The sequence below is a fragment of the Notolabrus celidotus genome, chromosome 21, assembly GCF_009762535.1.
Source record: "Notolabrus celidotus isolate fNotCel1 chromosome 21, fNotCel1.pri, whole genome shotgun sequence".
NCBI classification, from domain to species: domain Eukaryota; kingdom Metazoa; phylum Chordata; class Actinopteri; order Labriformes; family Labridae; genus Notolabrus; species Notolabrus celidotus.
In genome coordinates, this window is record NC_048292.1 from 5,730,946 (window position 1) to 5,746,694 (window position 15,749).

At 45.9% G+C, this 15,749-nt stretch overlaps 1 protein-coding gene across 2 annotated transcripts in view; it reads right to left on the bottom strand.

The window, feature by feature from the left end:
• magi2a (membrane associated guanylate kinase, WW and PDZ domain containing 2a) overlaps positions 1–15,749 on the bottom strand; it is a 330,301-nt gene that overhangs the window by 61,016 nt on the left and 253,536 nt on the right. For both annotated transcript variants that reach the window (XM_034674120.1, XM_034674119.1), the window contains exons 7-9: positions 12,114–12,171; positions 9,413–9,534; positions 5,803–5,985 (exon numbers count right to left, since the gene is read on the bottom strand). In XM_034674120.1, coding sequence (XP_034530011.1) covers positions 5,803–5,985; positions 9,413–9,534; positions 12,114–12,171 — 363 coding nt within the window. The remainder of the gene's footprint in view (positions 1–5,802; positions 5,986–9,412; positions 9,535–12,113; positions 12,172–15,749) is intronic.

A 15,749-nucleotide genomic window follows, 5' to 3' on the forward strand; every position in this document is an offset into this window, starting at 1 on the left:
GTAGTATCCGTGACGTCACCCATCTGTTTCTGAAGCGCTGTTTTGAGGCCAATCGTCGGCGGCAGCCATATTGAGAATGTTGACTCAAAATGACTGCTGTTGAGCGAGTGTGAGGTAAAGAGGTGGGCTTTGAGCCTCCTCGCCAGCTACAGTGTTCCTGCCTATCAGTAAAGTCAGCTGTGCCTCTCATAATGGAAAACTCATAATCTTAATACCTTCGAAATTGCTGCATAATGAAAAAATTCACCCCCCGTACTGTGTGTGCCGAACAAAAAATGTAGCTCTAGTGGAAGTTCAGACAGGAAGACTATAAAGCAATCACAGCAGTTGTTTAACTCTATAGCTCACCCTCTTCCAGCTGCATGCTCCAGAGCTGTCATTGGTTAATCAGTGGCGGCTGTCATCCAATAGCTCAGCGGCACGCCCTTATCGTCAGCCTATCAACTTTCTGCTGTTTTTTTAAATGTGTCTCTCTCTCCAGCTAGTTTCCTTCTTGCATTGATGGTGCGCAGCCCTCCACCTCCCCATCTCCACCTGGTCTTCACAAGTCTTCAATTCCTAGAATTCATCAACCACCACCACCAGTGTCTGGACTCTAGGGGGATTTCTTCTGCTGCCAAATTCACACATCCTGCGCTCACAAAATTATCCCCATAGAGTCCTTACGCCAAAGATATCTGTCAAGTTTCATTATTCATTAAGTTGTAATAAATAACATTTAATCATCAAACTGTGTCTCTCCTGATTGAAATGAGCTATCCAGACTACACTTGTTTTCAGGGTTCCCACTCTTTTCCAGAGATCATTTTCCAGGACATTTTCATTGATGATCAAGCTGGTATGACAGTCTAAATTGAGTTCCTAATTTAGTTCCTACATAGTCTAATATGTTCCTCTCAGTGGAAGTCTACATTGAAAGACTTGCAGTCTATGGCTATCCATGAAATCATCTCTTACATGCTTAAAAAATGATGGCAAATTGATTATAGAATAATGCAACCACAGATGTAAAGCACTTTATTAGTGCAACCAAGTGTCTACAACGTGAAGTTTCTGTGTCGCTCTTTTTGTTCCGTTTTTTTTTAACTATCGGGACTCTGCACTCCTACTAGCTACAATACGGTAATTGAGCTCTCAGCCTGCAGGGAAAGTTGTGAGGCACAGACCGCCAAGCTCTCTGCCGGACTCCGCTGGTCACTCTTTAACTTTATTGTGGGACTCTTTGAATCAAAGGTCATTCCACAAGGTTCATTTACCATAAAAGAGACAATATAGCCTACCCCCGTTTTCTGTGAATCCATGATTATGACCAAGTGAGGGAGAAAAGCCGGACCGGTCTGTGTCACTGTCTTTTCTAGCACAGCGTACACTCAGCTTTCAATGAATGAGGATGTGTTTTTTTTAATCGTGCCAGGTCGCACGCAGTCATGTTGGAATAATAATAATAATAATAATAATAATAATAATAATTTTCCAGGACAATATGTGATTTTCCAGGACATTTTACTTTTTCTCCCGTTTTCCAGGTTTTTTCCAGTACTGAAAAACTGGTCAACTGTTTTCCAGGTTTTCCAGGTTTTCCAGGACGCGTGGGAACCCTGTTTTTTTGTACCAGGCTGTAAACATGTTTATTTCTGCTGTAAAGATCTGCTTTTTTGAATTGGTGTGCATGTGGTTTCCGGTACTTCCGGAGCCAGCCTCAAGTGGACACTTTAGGAACTGCAGCTTTTAACACTTTCGCATTGGCTTCAATTCTCGCGGCCGGAGGTTGCCGCTTGGACAGGACCAGAAAAAGAGAGCACTCAGTCCACAAGAGGGCACAAAAATCCACACACAAACACACAGTTCCTCTCAGGAGCTTTAACAGATATAAACGTCTGCTTTCATCAACCTGTGTCCTAAAAAATGACCCCAAACACGAAGATTTGGGGACTTTCTATGAGGTTGATAAATGAGATACTCTCGAGGTTTATGTTCAGGAGTAAAACACAGCTGAGTGTGAGGAATAATTTCACCTCTGTGTTTGTTGTTGGAGCTCATATCGCTTGAATTTTGACACAGAATCAGAAAAAGGAGTCAGAGTGTGCAAAGCCTCAGTGTTCATCCTCTGGGAGTGCAGCACACACACTCTGTGGATACACTCTGTGTGTGTGTGTGCATACTCCTTCAGTGGAATTACCTTGTTGCTGGGAGAGTTTCGGAGCAGTAAGTCTCTCCGGTTTGTAACAAACTGTTTGAACAAACTCTCTGAATTTCAAATTAAATGTTGCCTCTGGCATCAAAACTGAGCCTCAGCACTTTAAGCTAATGCTCCTCTATCTCTGTATTTTCTCAGAATATCACGGCAGAAGGGACGCACGGGTCTTCTGTGGATGGAAATAAAGAGGAGTAGCACTAACTACCCTGCCTCAACAGACCTGCACTGCATGCATGAAGAGAAGTAAGAAATATAAACCTCTACAATGAGAGCCTGAACATGTTCCCTGGTTGTGCAGTCATGAGGTGGAGACAGCCAGGAGGGGTCATGAGGAGAGAACGGCACAAATTATCTATCTGGAATTGGGAATTTCACACCTCCGCAGGCCTGGATTTCATCTCTGAGCTGCTGTGATCGAGCTCGTTCTGTTGCTGCAGAAGTAGGACACAAAGTCTGGCAGCCAAGGAGGGGTGAGGGAGCAGGGGGGCGGGGAGGCTGAGCGGTGTGATGGAGATGGAGATGAGCTGAAGGGAGGAAGTGGTGGTGGAGAGGAGAAAAAGAGATAGAAGCGGGATAGGAGAGATGTGAGGGGGATTTGTCAGTTATTTCTGGGAAAAGAATACATGAAAGATGGAGGGGAATACTAAAGACTGGAAGAGGAGGGGATGAGACACTCAAATGTTTAATATGCGGTATTGTCAGGACAAGCTTTATTAGTCATCAAGGGATCTATTTCAGACTGCTGCACCAACACATTTACAAAAAGCAGACATCACTGTGAGTGAAAGCTGTGAAACAAATCTCTTAACAAAACTCTAATGAAAGAAGAAGGAGGGAGGAGTTCTTCTTCTCTGAGGAACGACCTCCTGACGAGCTTCCTTCACGTCTGACGGATGACCACTGTGAGATCGCTGCACACTGAGAGCCCTGACAAACCCGTGAGCTCTATTCCCCCGACCTTTACTACACCTGCTCCGGCCCCATGTGTGTGTGGAGTGTGTTCAAATCTGTGCTGCAGCTCTACCCCCATGTGGCCACAGACAGGAGTAATGTTGCTCATAAGGTCCCCTCTATGATTTATGGAAGGAGTAGAGCTCTGCGGTTTGTGCACACACACACACACACACACACACACACACATAGAGAGCAGTGCTAGCCTAGCACGTTGCAGCTGCTGACACACATGCAGACAAAGCATGCACATGTCCAACTTTAACTTTCCGAGCTGACAAAGGGAACGCACGACTCGTTTCATCTGCAGGAGGAAGCTGCATGCATTAACTCAGGAAATCCTACTGATTAAAGATCTGGGCATGTTTTTAGTTTTCTTTCGTGTACGCTGCGCTGCATTAAAAGAGGAAGATAGTAAAACACTGCCCTTGAAAATTATCCCTCAACCTCATTTCTTTGAGTGTGTGATAAAAAAAAAGGACCAGAAACTACAGAAACAAAACTCCCAAGAGAAATAACATCACATTTTTTGGACATTTACAGAAATATTCAGGATTATATTTCACATTTTAATCCTTTTGTTCCTTGTTTATGTCGGCAGTTTGATGTATAGTGAATGGGTGATTCAGGGTGAGCAGGATGTTCCACACTTGTCCCCTTTTGTAATGAGCTCTTAAAGCCTCTGGGGACCCAAATCAACAAAAATGTTCTACCTTTGATATTTCAGACCCTATGTAAATACTAAAAACTATGTAAAAATATTAGAACTCAACTTCGATCCAATTCTCGAATATGTTCAATTACATTTTTTAACACGTTGTCACACTGGGTTTTAAGGGGCTGGTTTAATCTGATATTTGTTACGTAATAAATATCCAACCAATCAGAAATGAAACAGAGTTACGTGCACACATGTTCAACAAAACTACTGCTCCTGCTCAGACTGTCTCAGCCAGCTCCCCTCAGTGTTGTCTTAGCTGTTAGCTTGTTTGCTAATCACGTACTGCCTGTAATCTGTCTGTAGAGCTGTCTCTCTGCTCTTTGCACCGCTGTGCTCGTGTGTCCCTGTCTGCACATCCACCGGTGAAGATGACAGCATGTTGTCATTCTTATCCTCATCCGTTATTTGGGTTAACTTTGGGACACGGTTGAGTTGAGCCGTGGCCGAGTGGCTAAAGCAGTCCTGCATATGCTCCGCTCATTTCCCAAGAACTGGTTCACTAACTTTCCCCAGGACCAGTTCACTAACTTTCCCCAGGACCGGATCACTAACCTTCCCCAGGACCGGTTCACTAACCTTCCCCAGGACCGGTTCACTAACTTTCCCAGGACCAGTTCACTAACTTTCCCCAGGACCGGTTCACTTTTCCCATCAGGACCGGTCCACTAACTTTCCTCAGGACCAGTTCACTAACTTTCCTCAGGACCAGTTCACTAACTTTCCTCAGGACCAGTTCACTACGGTTCCCCAGGACCGGTCCACTAACATTCCCCAGGACCGGTCCACTAACTTTCCCCATGACCAGTTCACTAACTTTCCCAAGGACCAGTTCACTAACTTTCCTCAGGACCAGTTCACTAACTTTGCCCCAGGACCGATTCACTAACTTTCCCCAGGACCGGTTCACTATTCCCATCAGGACCGGTCCACTAACTTTCCCCAGGACCAGTTCACTAACTTTCCCCATGACCAGTTCTCTAACTTTCCCCAGGACCGGTCCACTAACTTTCCCCATGACCAGTTCACTAACTTTCCCAAGGACCAGTTCACTAACTTTCCCAAGGACCAGTTCACTAACTTTGCCCCAGGACCGATTCACTAACTTTCCCCAGGACCGGTTCACTTTTCCCATCAGGACCGGTCCACTAACTTTCCCCAGGACCAGTTCACCAACTTTCCCCATGACCGTTTCACTAACTTTCCCCAGGACCGGTTCACTAACTTTCCCCAGGACTGGTCCACTAACTTTCCCCAAACAGCTCAGAGTTTAGACAAACAGCTCTGTCTGAAACCTGGAGCCGAGCTCCTCTGCGTGCACATACTACACTTCAGCCTGCTCTGCTCCGGGCGTCCCATGGTCCTGATGCCCCGGAGACTACGGAGTGATAAAACTAATAAATGATAGAAGTCCTGATTCTCAAGTATTTTGTGACTCAGCACTCAGAGACCATTTGAAATGAATAGTTTTCAGATTCTGGAGTTTCTATGTCTTTAGATTCAGAGTCAGACGGCTCAAACATGCAGGCTGTGAACTCTCTCTTGACCTGTCAATCAAAGAGTTAGGCCCCACCCACACAGTCCAGAGAAATGCTCTGACCTGTAAAATAAGCTGTTTTTGAACAGAGTTTTTTCAGAGTTGTGGATGTTTATTTTCAGCTTGATTACACATTACATTTTGATATTCTATGTGAATTTTAAATATTCCATTTACGCTTCCAGAGGCTTTAAAGTTTCTGTTGAGGCTTTAAGTTTCTCTAAACTCTTCTACCAGTGAAGGTTGTTCTCTAACTTTGTGTTTCTCTCCTCTCTGTGCAGTCCTTCATGCTGCCAGGTGTCTAAAGAGTCGTCCTGAATTAATAAAAGTGGAGACATGTTTGTGTTTGTGACTCAGTTTTACACTCAGGTTGCGTATGCAGCTCTGCCCGAGGCTTACCTGTGGCCATCTTCCCGTCAGCTGCAGCGGGCCCATCAGGGATAACGCTCTTCACCTGGAGGAACTCGTCCGGCTCGTCTCCTCCGATGATAGTGAAGCCGAAGCCCATGTTGCTCTTTTGGAGAGCCGTGGACAGGAAACTGCCTTTCAGCTGCGTGGGGTCCCGCGTGAACAGCGGCTTCTCTATAAACAGAATGAAACAACAGAAATTAAGACAATAAAAACATCAGAGCTGTCAAGCGGTTTGGAAAAGGTTTAGAGGACATTGAAGCTGGTGCAGGGCAGTGCTCGCAGGGTGGGGGCATGGGGAAAGCTTATCCAGGATAATAAAGGTGTAGCCACAGGGAAACTGGCAGGGTTTGATGAGAACTTGGGCAGAGGTAGGTCTGTGGTGCTCAGAGATGCAGGTGTGGTTCCCGTGCAAGGTTAAAACTCCAGAATCCTTCTTGCAACACCCCAACAGGATAAATCAACATCCAGTCTCTCCTCCCATGCTGGGATCTGGTGGGCAGAGCGGTTCAGAGAGCATCAGTGGTGCAGGTCTTCAGTCGCATCCCGAGCGGTTAAAAACTCAGCAGATGACATGCTGTCAGTCAGGGAGGAACTCCAAGAGAAGAAGTGTGACAGGTTTTAGGGGAGAACGAGGAGGTTTCAGCAGGAGGGGGTGCTGGGATATGTCTGCAGGAGGGAGAGCTGCAGGAGGGGGCTCCGTGTGCAGGAATGAGAGGATCTCAGCCAACAAGCTTAGTCACACTTTACCAAGTCTCCACTCTCTGCAGCTAGCCAGGGAGACGTTTACATACAGGGTTTGCTGTTTCTGGTTCAGTGATTACACTCTCCGCCTGCTCATGCTAGCCAATAAAACATGTCATGGTACACGCTCATCACATAAAACCCCTCCGCCGCCTGGAGGGAGCAGCCTGCTTTGCGAGCTAGCATGCTTACAGTATGTCACATGAGCGCGAGCAGCCATGAGAGCGGCAGTCAGCCTTCTCTGCGTCTCTCTTGGCCTACTTACTGACAAAGTGCCACAGGGAGATGGGGCTACACACGGGCTGCTCTAGCACCACGGTGCAGGCGGAGGTGTGGAGTGGCTGCTGGTGGTGGTGGTGGTGCTGCTGCTGGTGGTGGTGTTGGTGTTGGTGTTGGTGGGGGCACATGTTCATCCGCCGAGTCAGAACGCGCCGCAGCGGGGACACGTTGGCGGACGAGGATGTAGCGTACTGGGCGGCCCTGCGACCCTGAGTGGGCGAGCGGGAGAGGTCGCCCAGGCTGTGGCAGCGCTCGGGCACCGGGCCCACCTGAACAAGGGGAGGGCGGATGGGGCGAGGGAGGGTGGAGCAGGGTCTAACATCCTCCACTGGCCGTCAGAGTTTGGAGGGAGAAGAAGAGAAGAGGAGGAAGAGGATGAGGAGGAGGAGGAGAGGAGGAGAGAGAGCCTCACTGGGATGTACACAGAGTGTAACCACGGAGACAGGCTCCCCCACTCATGGACTACTACGTTACTATGGCAACAAACCTCCACTTCACCAGTCCAGACAGTTTTTTTGTAGCAGTGCGTCCGACTGCTGTGGAGAGGTGGCGCTGGAATCAGGTAGCAACAAACCGGTCATTAAACACAACAGTGATTCACAGTGAGACCCACATGTTCACTATTTATACCACAACACGTGTTCGCATCACTCGGCTGCTTCAGTCCGATCCTCAGTCTGCGGCAGACACACACAGGAGCGTTACTCATACCCACAAATACCAGCACTCTGTGTGTGCATGTGTGTGTGTGTGTGCGTGTGTGTGGGCAACAAGTGAGCAGGAAGTCTGAGCTGGAGCACAGTAAACATGATGAAGACTATTTTTATTAAAGACACAAACAAACAAACACTGAGTCTATTTTCGAAATGGCCTGCTACATACTACCTACGTATTTAGTAGGCAGTAGGTACTGCCTACTAAATACTGTGTTTAAAGGTAGTATGTACTTTAGATTCCTGGGGGAACTGACACACTGGGATCCTATCTCTCTGCTGATCACTTTAACTCTTCCTGTCCCATTAAAGTAACTAACCATAGATCTTTCTGGACTCCCTTGTCTCGTAGGTTCCTGCTGCTGTGTACGTGCCAGACTCCAGCTGCTACAACTACTACTGTCCGTTTCACCACTATCATCTCTCTCTCTCTCTCTTCATCTCCTCTATCCCTCTCTCCAACACGGTCTCAGCAGATGTGTGTCTAACATGAGTCTGGTCCTGCTGGAGGTTTCTGCCTTGCCGCTGTAACTTGCTAAATGCTGACAAGTGCTCTGCTCATGGTGGATTAAGATGAGATCAGACTGAGTCCTGTCTGTAAGATGGGACTGGATCTTAACCTGTCTTCCCACATAGCAAAATTGGTCTGATAGGTCTGGGCCAGATCTGGTGTCAAGCCGGCACTGCTGGCTGACTGCTGGCAAGTGGTATGTCAACTGGATGTGGACCAGGTCTGGCAATGAAGGCATTGTATATTTGATGGCATGCCACATCTGGCCCGTTTGTGGCCCACAATATACTTAGACTCAGCCAACATACTGCAAAGAATGACAGCCCTTAAGTGACCCAGATATAGTTTGTCATAGTTTTATGGTCTGTTGAAAATTCCATACTATGCATTTCAAACTTTGTCAATATATATAATTTTAAGTAAAGGAGTGCTGTGTCCACTCGGTGTCAGTGTGGTGTGCAGCATTACTCACTGACGTCCAGTGATCCCTGGTTAATGTGACGGTATGTACACTATTCAGGAGTTCAAGTCTGGTTGCTGTCTCTGGTTTTAAAGGTCCTGTATGTCTCAAACTGTTGCTCCCAATAAAGGTGAGGTGTATGACTGGTCACATCAGGCTGACCTGAGGAAAACCTTCAGAGCTGAGTCTTCCTCAGTGATGTCTGAGTGCTGTAGTTAACTTCTTCGATGTAGTCTCATGAGGATTCTCTCTCTCCTATATATCGCTCGGTCAGCTTTTGTGATGTGGTTGCCCGTCTGATCAGCTGCACCTGTATGCTTAGCTGGCAGGTTGGACTCAAAGTACTTCATGAAATTTTCATTCAATCTGACACAAAATGCAGATTACTTTACTACTACTGAGCTGTCTGGGAGTTTTTAAAGAGAAGTGTGTCGTTCCAAAGTTCAGTGTTTGTTATTTGCCATCAAAGCAGCAGCACGAAGACGCTGCAGTGATTCATCTACGATGAGCAAATCACACAATTTTAAAAATGTGACATATTTATTCTGGACCTTAATCCCATCATGGTCGGCTTGTATGCACTGACAGCCCGGGCTAGCTTCTGTCAGTTTATTAAGTATATACTTTGAAAAACAAAGTTAAATCAAAAGAAATTATCAGAAAAATCTTGAATTATATAAATATGAAAAAGGGGCGTTTTGTTCCTTTATTTGTAAATGGTGTAGAAAATAATGCTAATATAAAATCCCAATACTTGAAGCCTATTTGACACTTTTTAGTGCTATAGTCTGAAATAGTTAACAACAGAATAACACACACACATTCACACACATATACACACACTTACACACACTCCTCTTAGTGAGCTGGTTTCAGACGTCAGCGATCTCTTACCTCTGTAGATGGTGGGAAGGGGCAGTGAGGACAGACCCTGGCTTTGCATCTGCTGCTGCTGCTGAAGTCTCCGTTTAGCCTCCAGGACGGGGTTCTCAAACTGGGTCCTTCTGTTTATATGACTGAGAGAACACAGAGAGAGAGGGGAACAGGTTTCAGTCTCCCGCTGCTCTTCACTCAGCTGAGATCAGATCTGAAAACTCTTCAGCAGCTCTCTGTGATGATTAATTAAACGCTCGGTCCCCGGATTACGTAACCGAGCCGCAGAAAGAAAGAGAACAAACCCCTGACTGTGGGCTTTCCTGATGACACCACGCTCTCCTGCTCTGAACTGTGAAGCAGTGATCTCCTCTAACGTCCCGTGTCCTCTTCATTTAGTTTGCAATAAAAGAAGATCCTCATTGGCTGCTAATGCTCTAATTCTGAAGAGTGAAATAATTACTCGTCATTAGATACTCCCCTCACTCTTTAAGGCTGCATTGTGCTCCCACATAAACACCATCTTCTCCCTGCTCTCCTTATCTTTAAATGAGCATGCACTATCACTGCTGCTAATTACCAAACAGCTTAACTGTATTTTAACACAGTTACATAATTTCAAGGTCCGCAAACTACTTTCTTTGGGTGTAAAAAGACGACAGAGCGAGACAATGAGAGCGTCTCAGAGGGAAGAGCAGCTCATCAGCAGTCAGGAGTCATTTTGGAGGTTTTCTTAAGCAAAGAGGAGCCGAATCACTCCCCCCTGTCTGTCTAAAAATAGATCCTACGCCGTGCTCATGCCCTGAGGCACGGAGAGCACCCAGCCAGAGAGATGACACCTCTGAGTAGGGGAGGGGACACGCTGCTTAATAAGAAGGACACACATAAATCTCTGCTGGGGAGATAATCTGGAAAATGACGGCTGCAGACGGAACGGAATAAACTTCTGCTGCGAGCAAACAGTGCCGACAGAAGAGAGCGACTGCAGTTATTCCTGAGGATGTCTGGGTGGATTGCATCTCTGCTGTACACACTTCCTCCATTTGTATACGACACGGGTTAATTCAATTCAAGGTGTTACATAGAATTCATTACACCAAAACATATCCCACTGTTAATCCCAACTGTCCTAGATGCAGTAACCCAGTCTCGTGAGGCCACATGTTCTGGTCCTGTTCCTCCATGGTCAATTTCTGCCTCTCTGCTTTGTGTGATACGCCTCTCAAGCCAAACCCACTCACTGACATTTTTGGAAACTCATGCCACAAATGCACAGAAGACAGCAGTAGCATTTAGTTGCCTCATCGCACGCAGACTCATCCTAATGAATTGGAAATCTAATAAACCCCCTCCCTTTAGAAGATGGGGACATGAGTTGATGTCTCTGCTCCAACTAGAGAAAATTCGACAAACACTGAGAAGTTTCCCTGACAAATGTGCTAATGTATGGTCTCCATTTGTTGAATTTGTAAAGGAGTTGAGTCTGATGCCTGCTGATTGATGCCTACTTTATTCTCAAAACCAAGTGGCAACCTCCGGTCTAAAAATATGAGTCAATGCGGAAGTGTTAAAAGCTGCAGTTCATCGAGGATCCGCTTGAGGCTGGCTCCGGAAGTACGGGAAGTCACATACACATGAATGGGGAAAAGATGATCTTTGCAGCATTAATAAACATGTTTACAGCCTGGTACAAAAGATGAGTGTAGTCTGAATAGTTAATTTCTCGACGTCCTCTCACTGTGAGGGGGGTGAATTTTTTTCTAATTCGGCAATTTCGAAGATATTGAGATTACTAGTCTTCCAATGAGAGGCACAGCTGCCTGTGGGAACACTGCAGCTGTTGGCTAGGAGGCTCAAAGCCCGCCTCTTTACGTCACACTCGCTCGACAGAAGCAATATGGCTGCCGCAGCCGATTGGTCTCAAAACAGCTCTTCAGAAACAGATGGGTGACGTCACGGATACTACGTTCATATTTTTTACAGTCTATGCTCAAAACTCAAAACTGTACTTATTTTGTGCTGTGTTTGGCAAAAAAGTCATAACCCTCATTAACAGCAATCAATAAATGAGGTGTTTTGAGATCTCTGTGTTTTCCTCTGTCTCTGTATTCAGCAATCTAAAAATTCCAATCGCTCCCGTCAGCTCTGACCAATCAGAGCCACTCTCCTAATTGGTCCTCCTACATCGTCCTGATTGAGCGTGCACTACGATCTGTTTGTGGGCGGGGCTTACAGGAGCAGAGAGGGTTGTAGTGAGAGGGGAAATCTGGTGTGGAGGGGGTAGAGTTGACATTTGAAATCTTTCCCTGAACTGATGTTTATTCCAGGACTACCAACAGTAGCTTTAATGTCAGATTATCTCTCCTTTTTAAAAAATAAATAAATTATTTGTATTATTGTTTTTTTTTTTTTTTATTTACCATCTGTTGACTTGTCATTTTGTTTATTCTGTTTATTCCTCTTCCTGAATCTCCCTCATTGATCTGTATTTGGGGTGTGCTCTTGGTGAGGGGGGATGGGTGCTCCTAATGTGGGGTATTGTCTGTACGAGTTCAGTTTGTCAGTATGTTTGTGTTTATGTCTATATGTTATATAAGCTCAAAACTTCATTGATAAAGTCAGAAAAAAGAAAGAAAAAGAAAAGAAGAGAGCGAGTGCTTCCTGTCTGTCCTGTGACCATCTAAAGCAAGAAATTACAAATCAAAGATGGACTCTGACTCACTCCACATAGTAGCTGCCGTAGATCGGGTCATCGATTTTCTCCCAGCCGTATGGAAGCTCTGAAAAACAAAAACAATGAAGGTTTGTTTAGTCTCAGGACTTTAAGCAGAGTATTTGTCACGGTAACATCTTTACAAAATCATTCCACGTTACTGAAGGTGATCACTCTGCTTCCTCGTGTATCATAAAGCACAGACGTCACAGCATCATTTTGTGTATACCTGGCTGTGTCTGATACTTCATTCTGATTGGTCAAAACACCAAATCTAATAGTATTTGAGTCTCAACAGCAAAAACGACACCAAGGAGAACCTGATCGCACATGACACATCAATCTGTGGAGAAGAGTCTGTCACCTTCCCCCTCTGCCTGTTGACCCTGTGCTAAAAACAGGGCGGGGTCATGAAGAATAGATAGATCCAGAGACTGTGGGATAGTTCTGGCTCTGTGATAAGTACCACATAAGCTGAAGGAGGACTCTGAGCTTTTAGTGCAGTCTGTGTAGTTGATAAAAGTTGTATGGGGACAAGGCACGAGATAAAAACACAGCTCTGTGTTTTTCCCAGCAGCTTGTCACTCTGACGGATTTAAAGAGGCTACTCTGGCTTTAAAGCTGCACATAAAAAAAACACAGTTTCAAAATAACACCAAATATTGATGGATCAAGTGGCTGGATCTGAAGCGGTGAAATATTTATGCTCTGCTTCTCCTCCGTGCAGTAAATATTGTGTTTTGATGTGAGACTGTGCATAGATTAACAGCTTTAACTAGAACAAGCACAAACCCCGAGGGTGTTGAACCTTGAATCAACCGGTTCATTTTCCTGCTGCTGTTTAACAGTTTGGCTCTTGATGTTATGAGCGCACCCTGAACGCATTCACAGAGGAACGAAACACAGCCGTTGATTACTGACGGGTGACACGACAAATAAACAGCATGATGAGACACAGCACAGGAGTGTTAATGCTCAACCTGAGGATGGAAGGTGGGACGCTAAAGCTCCTGTGAGGGGTTAAACCTGGAGCTGAAACAGACTGAGATGAACAATGAAGCCTCTTCAGGACCTGCTGAAGCATTCAGACCAGTATCAAGACTCTGAGTGGGTCTGTTAATGTTCATGTTTGTGATCCATCTGACTGTGAGAAGAAGCAGGCTGAGATTATGTGTCAGAATAAATGACTTACAGACAAGATCAGCAAAGATAAAAGGGGTCCCACTTTGGCCACAGGGGGCGCACTAATCCACAAATAGAGACTCACGGGAGCTACAAGGAAAACTAGAGACAGGAAATTACATCACATTCTGTCCTCTTCAGTGACCAGCAGGGATGAGCTACCGCCAAATTCCACCATATCCATGTCCGGTCTGTCTCCGATCCATCCCGGCACCGGATCTGATAGGTTTCTATTCTAGTCAGTGTGTTAACTTCCACTGGATCCGCTCCGTTGCGTCCCACCTGTGCCTCTGATACGGCAAATCAGAACGCAACGGATAGGATACGCAAGACTTCTATTTTTGCCGGATGCCGAAGCACGATGCATCAATCTCAACAGAGCAGATGGAGCGGGACAGGAAGTCAGGTTTCACCAAAACAAAATGAAAACATCTGTTTAATTTTCAGAATAAAACACTCTGTGTTATCATCAGATCGTATTTCACTTAACTACAACAACAAACCATCATGAGGAGTGGAGCCAGGCCTGGAGTCAACAGGTCAGAGGTTTTCAGAGGACCAGAAAGACAACATGGATGAGGAGAGGAGGAGGAGAATCCTTGATTCAGTAATTGCAGCGGGAAAACCTCAGTCACATGACTCCAGCTGTCCCGCGGTCCTGATCAAGGCTGCGGATCGGAGATGGACCGGACATGGATCTGGTGGAAGTCCAGTGTTATAGCCTAGACCTGCAGCTCTGCCTCCACCTCCCCTGTCCTCTAATATCTAGCTTCAGACTCTTCTTGTTGTGTGTTGAGTGGTGGGTGCTAGGGGCCTGGTGGTAGAGCAGCTAGTATCAGTGTTGTCACTTCCTGGAGCTTGCATGTACGGAGCCTGGGTCCGTTGAACATGGCAGTACTGTATGGGTTGGGTTATTATAGTGGGGTGTTCTGCTGGTGGATATGATGGACAGTGGGAGCTGGCTCTGGGACGCCAGAACAGTTTAGCCTCTCTGAGGTGTCATGGGCCGAACTAAAGGAAGGAGGGCTCAGTGAAGGAAGGAGCCCACGGGATAACCCCAGAGATGTCCTGACTCTCGCTGCTCTTCTATCCTTTCTACCTCAGGCTTTGGGGGACATCAGGAGCCATGTGGTAGGGTACTAAATGTATCATTAAAGGGCGTAGCAAGGGGGTTTCTGCGCTCATCCTTTCTTTCAGCACAAGTACCTTGTGTTTATCTAAAAAGAGTGCTGATTGGTCCCTGTCCTGTTCAGGAGATGTGGCGTCCATGATTTCCAAAAAGAGTGTCAGATTTTGATTTCCTGAGTTTGGTTTGTAAAACTGTGAAAGTGTTTGCTTGTCTAGCAAAGTTTAAAACTTTGAGTTCACCATAAATGAAACCAGTTATTATGATTTATCTTATAAAGAATCTAAACTTCTTCAGCAATCCATCCTACACACTCCTGATTCGACGTCAGCTCATGGTGTTCAAAGTTCAACATCTCCACATTTCATCGACTGTCATATCTATCCATTCAGGAGTCTCTGAGATATTTCAGTTTTGATCAAAGTCACAGAGAGACAGATCAATATGAGCAGGAGATTTCTTAACCCTGACATGTGAGAAGAGGGAGAGCTTGGTCAGAGGTATTTCTGCTCTCTCAGCCTCTTCCCGTGTGCTGCCTTTGTTCCCCTGATCAAAGCTGATCTTCAAACCTCTGACACGCGTCAGTCACACAGGGCAGCCTTTCAAAAGCTACATATCACTGAAGGAACACATCTTCTCCCCTCCAGGAGCTCCTCCAGGATACGAGCCGCTCACGTTTAAAGTAATCCCCTCATGGAGAATGTATTGTTTGGTGTAATAGCAGGATAATTCAGCGTGAGTTGGGTACACAGTGTTAGAGGCTCCCGCTGAAGAGACGTCAGCGCTGAGTGAAGCACAGAGCTCAGGGACGATCTGTTCCCGAAGCAGCTCGGCTCAGAATCAGACCGGCTTTGATTAGTGACAATGTGAAGTAAATCTTGATGAGAGCGGAGATAACAGCGGAGACGGCGCTTCCAAACCAAAGAGGAGGCGCCCGGAGGGAGGGAGCGCTCAAGTTACTGGAAGACAAAATGGCTGCAGATTGAGAGAAACACACAGAGACTCTCAAACTATACCTGTGTTTATCACATGGTTACTGAAGCTGATTCTGATTGGTCAATAACAGCTGACTGAAGGCTGATCCTGCAGGCTGAAGTGTGATAAATAAAAGTTTTGGAACAAGTGAAGGAGGATGTATCGTGAGTGGGAGGTTATGCTGAGTAGAGTCCTGACAGGGTGAGACAGACTCCTACACACAGCGGAGGCTAACGTCACTTATTTGTTGTGATCCACTTTAAAGTGAAGATTTCCATTGAAGGTAACGTCAGACGAGGTGAACAGGACTTCTGCAGGGATAAAAATGTTGAAATTTCTGTCCTCAATCAGCTCTCCTTCTT